The sequence below is a fragment of the Sitophilus oryzae genome, unplaced genomic scaffold, assembly GCF_002938485.1.
Source record: "Sitophilus oryzae breed Bouriz unplaced genomic scaffold, Soryzae_2.0 scaffold_1181_pilon_pilon, whole genome shotgun sequence".
In the NCBI taxonomy this organism is placed as follows: domain Eukaryota; kingdom Metazoa; phylum Arthropoda; class Insecta; order Coleoptera; family Curculionidae; genus Sitophilus; species Sitophilus oryzae.
This window is the reverse complement of record NW_022145817.1, coordinates 1,071,119-1,083,770: the sequence shown is the minus strand read 5'-3', so window position 1 is coordinate 1,083,770 and position 12,652 is coordinate 1,071,119. Positions and strand designations below refer to the sequence as shown.

The following is a 12,652-nucleotide window of genomic DNA, read 5'->3' as shown; positions in this document are numbered from 1 at the left end:
GTTTTATATTTCATATGGCATTTTCCACAGTAAATTTTTATCAAAGCCACCCAATGATTTTTTTTTTGTATTTTAACATTGAAAGTGTCATATGAAATAATACTGCGTGTATCTGCGAAGCCGTTAAAAATTTTGAAATACTCTAAATAAAAAAAATGTTCATTTTTGAACTATGATGATTAAATGTTATGATTTGTAGGATGTTTTTTTTTAAATTTTCTCTAAAACAGTATGGAAATTTTGAAAAGTATAAACGAGATTAACCTTTTTAGAATAAGCAAATTTTTTTACGAAAAATGCATTTTTTGAAAATGTCAATAATAAAAAAGTTTTTCCTTTTGTAAAGACAATCCAGGACATACTGTAGTAATAACAGAAATAAGGCCCCTCACATTTTCATGTAGGTTTTTGTTTTTTGATGGAAGTAGGTACCTATATTGCCATACAACTATTATTTATTTACAAAAGTGCTACCTTACAAGTTATATTTTTTAATATCATGGGCTTTTACTGGAGGAATCATCATGATTTACTTCAGAACTGCTAGATTCCTCCAAATTTAAATTCGATACTTTTAAGTCAACTGGCACTTCAACACCATCAATCTTAGCAGCAATTTCTGCATACTTCTTAGCTCTATATGCTTTTTTGGCTTCTTCTAAAAGTATATTATGAATAAGATTTTTATTTGAGGTGTTGTCAGAAGTAGAGGTGGATAAGGATTGCCTCTCAGTTCGAGTACAGCTTTTTCATCCTCAGGACCTACAAATTAAGATTAATTGCGAACAGTTGAACACATATTTACTATAAATAACAGAAAACATTGCAGGATACACCAAAAAACTAAACACAAACACTTTCTGTTGTACTACGTATACTGTGTGTCAAAATATTAAATTCAATTTGTATCTTGAATGAGAATATATTAACCTGGATATGGTCGTGGAGCTCTTAACAATCGAGTGTATGAAATGTTGTAGTTCTCATATCTGGGCGCTAATACTTTGAATAGTTTATGAACAAGTTGTTTTTCTACAAGCCAATAATCTGCCATTTCCATTGTGGTTCTATGCGTATCTCCATAACGAATTGCATCTGATATCAACTAAAAAGCAATTTGTACCTCAAGTACGTTTTAAAAAACCATACTATATTCATTACCCTTTCAGCGTACATTCTTGCCTCGTCCGCTCTAGGGTAATTTAATTCTAATCTCTCATGTTTTATGAGCGCTGTTACAGTTTTTCTTAGTTTATCTAATCGGCCTTCTGGACCCTTGGGGTTTCTAAATTTGCGTAATCTAGGATTCACCCTAGTTTTTAATTGAGACACCAACTTGGATACTTCTGCTTGATTCATCGTTACTTAAATATTTGTATTTAATTTGATAAATAAAATGAATAAAATTTTAGAACATTGGCAACAAATTTTTGTAGGTTAACTACTAACCACAGATCATTGCCACAGATAATTCAACTATAAACAACCACTAACCATAGAGCAATCTAAAAAACCGCGTCAAAATGGCCGCGTAAAAACCTAACGCAAAAATATTTTTTGAGGTAAAAGCGTAGTTTTTGTACATTAATAAAACTACCTTTGAAAATATTGTTCAAGAATAGGCGTTAAATATATTTTAATTTATTTCATTAGATTTATTGTTTTTTCAAAGATGTATTCTTTATGTTTATGTTTAATGTTCAATCGAAATTTTTACTGATACAAGTCTGAAACAACCCGAAACAACCAAAAATATATGCCTAAGGGATATGGAATGCCATATTTGATTTTTATTATTTTATTTTACAATTTTTTTCTTTTTCGGTGTATTTTATTAATACATAAAATAATCGGTACCCATCCTTTATGTATTTCGTTTATATATTGTCAATGGTTTCCATCAAAATATGTTTAATTGGTTGCTATTACTTGCATTCACAGTTGTTCTATTTGTGTATTACTGGTTGCCTGTAGTTGAAACAAGTTTAAAAGCTCGCGCCTAGCAGGAACATTTGCAGGCCCACATTTATTTAAAGGTCCTGCGCTAAACCGTCATCGCTAAATCGATTCGCGTCTGGTCGGTTATCGCAGGCTACTGCGATCTGTGAGTTCCTGCAACTTACCAGAAATCAGACGGATAGTGTGTGTGTATTGCGCGTGAAAGATCGGCGAAAAGTTTGTTTCGCGGACTGCATCTAGTAATCGTACCGAGCGTCGTATTTTTATCGCGGCTTTGCCGGCTAATTTGCTGATTTTCGATCATTTCTAACAACTTTTTGTGTGTGCGGCGTTGTTTTTGAAGATGTTAAGATGACCACTACCACCACTACTATCCGAAAGTCTTATGGGAACAGAAAATTGTACACTTTTCCCGAAGATTATCCCGCCAGGTCGCCGAAACAGAAAAGCGGTTCGGTCAACAATTTGTTGAAGAAAAGTGGCGAGGACGTGAATAAATTGATTAAGTACATTGACGATAATATCGTAGGGAAGAATAATGCATTTTTAGGGCCCTTTGGAAGGAGGAAAGGTGAGTTTTTTTTGTTGGGTTTATTTTTTTTTAAACTTTAAGTTACTTTAAAAATCTTATGACGCAAATACTGTAATTATTAAAACCCAATACTTCGTTAATTAATCTTCAACTAAAATGGTCCAATTTTTTATATATTTGACAGAATAAATAATATAAATAATTTTTGAAAATAAATAAAAAATAAACAAATAAGTATAGGTAAAATAATAACAAAAATAAAACACCAAATTGATGATCTGAAAAAATATAATCTTAAACTAATTATTTTTAATTGATTGACATAACATTATTAGAAAATGCATAGTTAATAAAATCCAGTTCTGGAAGTACATAAGTCCCGCCATTTTGAAAATATCTTAGATTAATTTTCTGTCTAAAATATTTTAAATTAATCTTCTAAATATTTTTTTATACTGGTTATCGAATTATTTTTCGGTAAGACTACGATTTTGGGGAAAAATATAACGCGTACTTATATAAGCGTATAAATATACAGTTCATACCAAATATCAAAACTTTGAGTTACGTGATTAAGCGTTGCCACTTTTATATATTATTTTCTTTTAATCAAAATATTTTAGGAAACAAAAAAATATTGATTATACATATCTCGATAAATATATAAACAGTTATTATTTATATCAACAAAATTCAACTTAAAGGATATAAAGGGCCATTATTACCACCGCTTTTTTGTTCAAAATATTCTTATAAAGTTGCGATGATTTTTTTGCGGCTATAAAGCGATTAAGCTATCTTGTACCATTTCGCACTAAAAGAGGTTCTCAAAAGAATAATATTCTATTGCAAGGTCTGCTAGTAAACACTTTTAAGTTTAAAGTATCACAACACTATTTATTTACACCAAAAAATACTAAAAACTCGCAATAAAAAACTAAAGTGTCAAAACGAATGACAATGTCAGGAAATAAATAAATAAATATGGCAACTTGACATTTTTTAGAGCAGGGTTACCACCTGAATCCTCAGCGCGAAATTTAAATTCCAGTTAGTCAGCGCGGCGCCCAAAATGTCCATGGTTGGCAACAATGAATTTAAATATCGCGCCCTCGATTATGTAACTAAAATTGATATCATATATAGGTACATATTTTTTGTAGTTGAATTTTTGGGATATAGACTTTGTTATAGGTATGTAATGTACAATGATATAATAATATACAGTAAATATGGCCAAAAAACTTTATAATCAGGCATGCTTTTTAGCTATTATGACAGAAAATGAATTTGTATAGAACATTACGATAGATTATTTTCTTTCAAAATCAAAGATCGTGCAAAAGGTTATTTCTTTAATATACAGGGTGAGTCTTAAAATAAGTGCAAATATTTTTAGGGACGGCATATTTTAACCCCAGAAACACATTAACAAGGTTTTTTTCGGGAGTTTTTTTTAAATTAGTATGTTTCGAAAAAAAAAATTGGAATTTTTTTAATTTTTAGTTTTAAAAACATAATATCTTGACAGTATGACCAACATAGGTAGAGTCGAGAGTAGAGTAGATTGAATTTACAAGAAAGAAAACCCAGAAAAAAAATCCAGAGTTTCTCAAAATTTAAACAAAATTTTTTTTGGAAGTTTTCAAAGTAAAAAAATATCTCGGTTATTTTTGGCTTATTTGAAAATCCGTAAAGAGAAAATATGTTTCTTTCCTTTATGGAGATCTACTAGCCCTGAGAATATTTGCACTGTCTCAAACCAAAAGTATTTAAAATTAGTGTTATTTTGAATATCTAATAGAAACATTTAAATATATACAGGGTGGTCCATCGAAAACGTTCCGCAAGGCATAACGGCCAGGATATTTTTTTTTTCAAAAAATCCAAAAACACGTCAATTTTGTTTGTGAGGGGGACAACTTTTGCTCCAAAAATGATTGCAAAATCTTTAACCCTCTAAGCGGGGGTGTCATCCCCCAACTTTTTTCAAATGGGAAGGGGGGTCAAGTGGTACCGCAATGAAAAGGGCTTTTTATTCTCTATACTTTCCCGCTTCGTTTTTGAAAATCGGTCGAGTCATTGAGAAAATATGAAGGATTGAAATTTGAAAAGTTTATTTAAACATTTATCAGAGTAAATGATAAGGATAAATCCCTTCGACCAATTTGCTGTTTTTTCTTATTATTTCTAGATGTTTACGCATTTTTTCACTTGCCACAAAGTTGAACGATCAGGTGCGGCAGTTGCTAGATAGCTGTTCTGTGACTTGTGCGTTGAAGTTCTTCTCAATATCGTTAAACTGACCCAAAATAGAATTTCCAAAAATACCAGCCTACACGTTCAATTTCTGAGGGTTTTGTGTGTGCACCTCGTGAAAAAACCCTCAGCCCAGTACCGACAGTTATGCCGATTAACTACACCGTTCAAAAAGAAAGTACACTCATCCGAAACCAAACTCCAAACCAAACCAAACACACATTAAATAGGAAATTATTATCATTCGTCACTCGTTCACTCACAGTTTCACAAAATTGCAAGCGACGATCAAAATCGTCTTCGTTGAGTTCTTGTACCAACTGAATTTTGTACGGGTGGAACTTGTGTTTTTTTAATATCGTTTGGACCATAGACTTAGAATAAAATATAGACTACACTATTTACATTTAAGCGCGGTCAAATATTAATTTTTGTAAACATGTTTACTCCTGGGTGCAGCTGACCTCGGCCGTCTGAGTCTTTCGCCTCCAGCCTATGTTGTCACGTCTAAAATATTATTAATATTTTTTGTTGTTGTTATACACATATATTGAGATATTAAAATTGTATTTTAATAAAGTAGTGTTTAATAGCAGAAAGATGTATTAAATAGTCCCTATACTACTAAATTATAAGTCGGAGACTATTTAAAAATGACAAATTCTTTACAATTTGGCAACACCCATCAATCGCCGGGTCGCCTGTTCATTCTTTATTCTCTCGTAGTAGAGCCATAGTAGAGTAAAGCACGTGTCGCAAAACCTTGTTGTCACAGTTTCTCCATGGCTATTTTATTGTTTTTATTGGATGTTTTGATTTTGTATTTTTTTGGATTCGATTTTCTTAGTGTGTAGTGATTTATTTAGTGTTTATTTTATTTACTTTTTGGATTTTCTTAGTTTGTAATGATTTATTTAGTGTTTATTTTATTTTTTTTTGGATTTTCTTAGTTTATAGTGTCGGTTTAGTGTTTTTTTTGATTACTTTTTATTTAAAAACTATAAAACATGGTTCGTCGGTGCCAAATTTGTAAGAAATTGGACTATTTAAGTCCTGGAACAACATTCCACAGGTAAGTCAAATTTACTATTTTGGCGTCAGTGGCGTTGTAGAAAGGCGCTTATTTAGATAATAATTTAGTAAATTATAAACCCTGGAAAATCTGTATTTTTTATATTTATCATTTACGTAAAGGTTCTTACTAACCTCGTTATTAATATAACGAGTAGATACATTATTAAGTACATAAGAAGTAGACACATTATTTTCTTGGGCATTGGTTAATTTAATGCTTTTTTTTATGAAAAATGTGTTTCTTTTTATTCTAAAACCATCCTTAGAATCTAAAATAACATACAGGAATTCCAGAATGATATTCCATTATGAAACAACAATTTTTAAGGCTTATTATAAACTATAAACAATCGAGAAAGTCGAAAAAATTACAAGCTACCAAACATTTTAAAATACCAAACATTCCTTATTTTTTTTCAAGACTAAAATATTTTACAAACATTACTTTTTCCCTATAGTTTCACATCAGGTATAGAAATAACTACGTTTTTATGATAGGGTCACCATTATGATAACAAAAATGACGAACAATGGTCCAGAAATGTAAACAAGTACATATTTTTTGTAAATATTTTTCTTACCGCTTGCATTTTTGTCCATTATTATTTCACAAATTATACAGGGTTATGTAAACCAGGTAGATATTTCGTTTTTTTTATATTAAACAAAGATAAAATAAATATGCCATTTTAAAATTTATCCAGTACTTACCTAGAGTTTTTTCTTTTTTTTTCTCGACTGTTAATCTATTATTAATTTGTAATACCGTATGATCGAAAAAAACGGCGTCCAGTTGGCTTGGAAAAAACCATCGATACATACTCCATATAATTTTACATATAAAATGACAGCGATCTTCATTTCATAGCCATCGCTGACGCCGTTTTTTTTCGATTATAAGGTATAATTTTCATTTTTTCTTTTATAATGTAATATCACTTAAGTAATATCACATATAATCTGAAGATAGTTTTAGAATTAACCAAAACGTAAATCTTTAATAAAACAATCTGTTATTATTTGCCATATATGTATGTATCCAAGAAAATAATTTACATATTATTATTATATGTTTTACTGTTTTTTATCTTTATTTGAAACTCAGAAATGTTGCATTGGCTTTCTAAAAAAATGAACTTGTAAGTTTTTAAAATGCTTCGTTTCGGAGATACAGGGTGTAGAAGTTTCATTTTTATTTCGATTTTTTTCCAAATAATTTCTGAAGTGACGTCAATATTTGGACGAAAATTGGCGTTTGGGAGTTTTTTGACATGAAAAATTAGATTTAGATGTCAATTTGACTTTTACTAATAGGGGGCGCCACCTACATATTTTTTAAGTTATTTGAAGAGTAATACTTTTTGTCTGTATCTATATAAAACTACTGAGAAAAATTTACATTTCCAACGTTTTTTACTTAATAAGGTCTCTTGTTGACACTCGCCACAAGTATAGTTCTCAAGATATTTGGAAACGAATTAATCAATACATTCTTCATAAATTATTTGGAAAAAAGCGAAATAAAAATGAAATTTCTACACTCTGTATCTCTGAAACGAAGCATTTTAGGACATAAATTTATACTATTTTTTTTACTGATTTTATTTGCAGATTATGCTGCCAAAGTTTCCTGAATACAATTCCGACCACTCTGTATATCAAGATATCCCCCATTACGTACTAGTTTTTCTTAATAATTTTCTATACATTTTCCAACGCCAAGATGTACCAAGCGCATACAAATACATCAAGCTTCAAACAAGCTTGCACGTTGACAGTAATACCTACAGTAATATTGTATTATATTAATGTAATATTTTTGAACCAATGTTCAATATTACTGTAGTAATACTGTTTATACTCATGCCTTTTATATTTGTTTGAATTTGGTGCATATTTCCATTGAATAAAGTATAGTCACCATTACCATTATTATACTTACTCTATAATAAAGACAGTAACGAGTTAAATAAATGTAGTTTTCATTTTATTCACTTCCTAAAAGCTTGCTTTAATGGAACAGATTCCTGTTTTTTCTAATTTACATAATAAGACATCACTTTTACCGGAAAAAAAAATTAAACAATTATAAAGTTTTTTCTCTTTCTGTTCTATTATATCTATAGAATAGATCCTGTTTTGATTAATATTAGAGTTGTAAATGTTTGACTAAAATTAATATTTTATTAAATTAATAATTTATCATCAATTTCAAAAATTAAATAATTTCGATTATTAAAATTTCTTCTATAACACGTACTTTATTATTTTTATCGTTTTTAGACTCTAAGACGTATTTTTTTTCTAAGTCCTAAACTTTGCTTTATATTAAACTATTTTCTTTATCCTAAATCTTAATAATATAAAAAAGTTTAAATACGATATATTTTTAATTGAATTATAGCTTCATTAAAATAAAAAAATACCCGCCTATGATACCGAGGGTGCAGGTGCACTGAAGAAACAAAAGACAGTGTTGCGTTGGGCGGCAGAGCCGCCAGGAAACGACCGTTACGACGGAGACAGCCTATCTATCGCTCGTGTCGCACTCGTTAGAGCCAAAAACAATAACACAACAATAACAAGACGTTGTCTGTCCGCATCTTCCAGCTATTTATGAATGAGATGCTCAGTCTATATTTTATTCTAAGTCTATGGTTTGGACACTGGTACGATTCACGCCGGCTAATTTTGCATTGTCTAATTTTCTTGTACTCAGCGTACTATCCATGGCAACTTGGCCCAATACGAATTCCTCCATAGCTTCATTTACTACAGGGTTTTCCCTCTGCCTCTTTTTATTCATAACGGAACCAGTTTCGCGAAATTTTGCTACTAACTCGCGAACAATTTTGCCATAAAGGTGTTTTTCAGGATGGCATTCATTGAATATCTGCGGAACCCGATTGCTACAGTCATTATTTTTAAAATAAAGTTCGATTATTTCCACTTTTTCTGCAAGTGAGTACACCATAATTGTTAAGAAGTTTAACGATATTGAGAAGAACTTCAACGCACAAGTCACAGAACAGCTATCTAGCAACTGCCGCACCTGATCTGACTTCTCCTCATCGGAGGTTGGCGACCATCAATTGGAATTCCTCCCTGTCTTGAGCCAAACGGATAATTGCACTGGCCTCTCCTATATTAAACCACTGGCGCAAATTCCGTAACCAGGAAAACCGTTTACGCCCGATGCCTCTTCGTCCTTCAATCTTTCCCTCAACGATCAGCTGTAGGAAACTATATTTGTTATTTCGAAAAATATGACCAAAATATGCTGCTTTCCGTCGTTTTATTGTAGACAATAGTTCTTAGTCCTTACACATTCTATCCAATACTTCGAGATTTGTTTGAGAACCACTGGATCTTTCTGGATTTTCTTCTTGTAAATTTAATCTACTACCTATGTTGCCATATTATCAAGAAACTATTTTTTAAATAAAAACTAAAAAAAATTCAAAAAATTCCAAAAATATTTTCAAAAAATTCCGAATTTTCAAAAAAATATTTAGAAAAACCTCATAGGCGTGTTTCTGGGGTTGAACTATACTACCAGTTAAGTTAAAATACTTGCACTTATTTCTGGGACACCCTGTATATGGTTACATAGTAGCGCCGCGCCGCGCCGCCTCGTGCTTATAACCTTGAAAAATTAAAGCGTGTTATCAAATCAGCTAGTTCACAGTGAAAGCAGGCAGGCACCGTCAACCAGCGTTCATCGGCGTTCTCGCTTTTACCGGAACGAAAATTTATTTATTTCAGTGGTAATCGCGCCGACGGCGCACAGGGGGTATTAAGAACTAAAAGTTGGCCAAAATTATGTTTTATGATTTTTTTGCTTTTTTGCTAGTAATATTAATTATTAATTAGAGGAGAGGTTGCTAATATGGAACCCCATTTTGTTTTTCCTACACAATATTTTTTCCTCTACTCTGAAACCCTTTCCACCGATCAAATAGGGCCATACCAAGCAATTGGATGAGGATGCTGGAACAAGAAAGTAATTTGTATATTATAGACGATATTTGAGCGAGGATGGGTGTTAATAGGGTAAAGACTATTTCCTTTAAGAATCTATTTAAATCAATGTTTTTTTTGGCAGTGGCAAATATTGGCAAGATTTTTGTGCATATTCCAATGCTGGAGACTTTAAGCATTGAACGGATACTAATTTCCATGCGGAATATTGCCGAATAGTCTTACACCTTATAAAAATGCCACTAATTTTTTAAATATAAAACATTATAAAAAAATAGAATAGAAGGAAACGTTTCAAAATAAAAATATGGCATAAAATAGAACAGAGCCAACAAACAAAGCTGGCTCTGTATCCACCATGACAGTTATTATGAACAATTTGCAAAAAAAGCACTACAAACAATTCCACTATTTTTATAATCTTAGAAATATTCAGAATACACTCAAGATAATTCATACTTTTAACTGAAATATATTATTTATTTGATAGTCAACTTACGACTTAAAAAAGCTAATAACTAATAAACGTGCTTACATTTAGTATTTATAGATTTGTGTTCAGTTAAGATAAAAAATGAAAATAAAAAATATCACTTTTGGCCAGGTTTATAGACCAAATACATCTATGTGCGGGCCCGGCGAGGCGGGCGCGGCGTTTGAATATGGTTTGGTTAGGTTAGGTTAGTTAATCAGGTAAATTTCCTCTTAATTATCTACTTCCGAATCCTTCTCGCATCTCCGAAATAGCCATATACAATACACGTGATGCATATACGCAAAGTTACGCATCTGTGTATTGTTATATGGCTTTTTAGGAGATGCGAGATGCGAGCGATATTTGAAGATGCGAGTGGTCAAGAATAGGTCCCCAGAGACGGCGCTGGTTGCCGGAAAGCAGAAACCTGCCTCCACTATGTTCGTACCCTAAGGCTTGATCGAGTAAAAATGTACTACTCACTTATTTTCATAAGATCTAATAATAATAATAGCTCCCGTATATAACGTTTAACGCTTTGGGAGTAGCAAGGTGTATAGTCTGCCATACTAGAGCCGTTCTGTATACAAGGAAGGTAATGTGGCTAGCATTACGCTCCAACCGCTTATTATTTATTACCTCAGGATTGTGAATTCCAAGTACTACTCATTTAAGGCTGAGTCGACCTAGGTACCCAGACTATTTTTATTTTAAAAATGGTCGGCTGATGAAATATCGGCTGTGGGAGTTTAAAGACGTTCGCGAAGTAGGTGGATTATTATACAAAAATGATTTTTTGCTAAAATTTTCAGAACCACTGGATCTTTTCTGGATTTTCTTCCTTGTAAATTCAATCTAATACCTATGTTGCCATATTATCAAGAAATTATGTTTTTCAACTAAAAATTTAAAAAAATCCAAAAAAAATTTCAAAAAATTTCGAATTTTCAAAATGCGAAAAAAACTTCATAGGCGTGTTTCTGGGGTTGAATTATACTACCAGTTAAAATATTTGCACTTATTTCTGGGACACCCTGTATATACTGGCTGAAGACCGGCGGTTTAGTGTCCGCGTAAATAAACTAGGCCCCGTCTAGATTAATGCTTATTAATGCTTAACGGCAAAAAGACGTTAACTTAAAATATTTTAGGTTCTCTAATTTATTAAATTTGAGTTTTTTAATAAATAAATAACGCAAACAAAAATTTTACTTTCTTAATTCATCTCTCTTGTACAGGGGGGACACAGAGTTTTCCCCTTCTGGATAAGTTATAAGCTTGTTATAAGATGCAACATTTTTGCACTGTTTTTTAGGAACTAAGAGGGTTATACGACAAACCTGCGTGTGGCATCTTTAGTTTCATAAAAAAGAGTTCACTGATGTGAAAATCTTTTTATTTCGACTCATAAACGATAAACCCCATGAAATTCACGAAAATGGGACACCCTGATACATCCCCATTTCAGTCATTTAACTATCTAGTCAACAAGCTAATTTTTTGTCATTGATGATCTGTATTGATTATTTCGATTTCAAATATCTTGCGAACGGTTACCCTTTGCGATTTTTTACCAAGAGACCGTTTTTACGTAAAAAACGGCGGAAATCTATATTTTTTCTCTCAGTAGTGTAATACAGGGACGGACGAAAAGTTACTACTCTTCAAAACATTTAAAAACTTGTAGGCGGTGCCCTCTACATGTAGGAGTCATACAGACAGATCGAAATCAAATTTCTCATATCATAAAACACCCAGACTCAATTTTCATCTAAATATCGACGTTTGTTCAGAAATTATTTGGAAGTAAAGGAAATAAAAATCAAACTTTTACACCCTGTATCTACCAAACAAAGCATTTTAGGACATGCATTTATACGAACTGTTTTACTTATGTTTATTTGCAGAATATGTTAAAGTTTACCGATTACTGACTACCCCGTATATTAATTTAAAAACCTAGAAAATGAAGTAATAATAACACAATCTTTTCCAGATGTTTACATAAAATTTATTTATTTTAGTATATTAAGATCTTTAAAGTGTTTATTTTTAGTAGATTATTAGCTAAAAATAATAATTAATCTGGTCTGTCAACAGCGCATCGATACGATGCACAAAAGTGCATGTAGACTGCAAACGCACTTCGCCATTTCATCGATCCTAAATTTAAGCAAGGATATTAACAACCCAGATGAAGCCTATTAAAAGGCGTGGAATTGGGTCAATACCAAGCTTTAATATAAATACTGTTATCATGTAGAATATATTTCATTTCGCATACCGTGTGTTTGACAAGTCAACGCACACGCACTATCGAGAACATCCAGATTTAAATTTAGACATACCTACTGAATGAATGATATATTTAA

At 31.6% G+C, this 12,652-nt stretch overlaps 2 protein-coding genes and 1 long non-coding RNA gene across 3 annotated transcripts in view; 2 read left to right on the top strand and 1 right to left on the bottom strand.

Moving 5' to 3' along the window:
* Positions 1-418: 418 nt before the first annotated feature.
* LOC115891399 (39S ribosomal protein L17, mitochondrial-like) lies at positions 419-1,465 on the bottom strand. Its single transcript, XM_030911843.1, has 3 exons — positions 1,162-1,465; positions 931-1,105; positions 419-762 (listed from the first exon to the last, which is right to left on the bottom strand). The coding sequence occupies exons 1-3, from the start codon at positions 1,357-1,359 to the stop codon at positions 659-661; spliced, it is 477 nt and encodes a 158-aa protein (XP_030767703.1). The 5' UTR covers positions 1,360-1,465; the 3' UTR covers positions 419-658.
* A 620-nt stretch (positions 1,466-2,085) lies between these two features.
* Positions 2,086-12,652, top strand: part of LOC115891450 — a 174,274-nt gene continuing 163,707 nt past the window's right edge. Inside the window, exon 1 of the mRNA XM_030911902.1 lies at positions 2,086-2,530. Coding sequence (XP_030767762.1) covers positions 2,311-2,530 — 220 coding nt within the window. The 5' untranslated portion in view covers positions 2,086-2,310. The remainder of the gene's footprint in view (positions 2,531-12,652) is intronic.
* Positions 5,753-7,794, top strand: LOC115891452. Its single transcript, XR_004051856.1, has 2 exons — positions 5,753-5,822; positions 7,436-7,794. It is a non-coding gene; the product is annotated as an uncharacterized LOC115891452 (long non-coding RNA).

Excerpts from the sequence above, each read along its gene's own strand:
- LOC115891399 (XM_030911843.1), bottom strand. The coding sequence starts at position 1,359 with ATGAATCAAGCAGAAGTATCCAAGTTGGTGTCTCAATTAAAAACTAGG. Across the intron at positions 1,106-1,161 it reads CAAGAATGTACGCTGAAAGG|TTGATATCAGATGCAATTCG; the intron begins GTAATGAATATA and ends ATTGCTTTTTAG. Across the intron at positions 763-930 it reads AGCTCCACGACCATATCCAG|GTCCTGAGGATGAAAAAGCT; the intron begins GTTAATATATTC and ends CTTAATTTGTAG.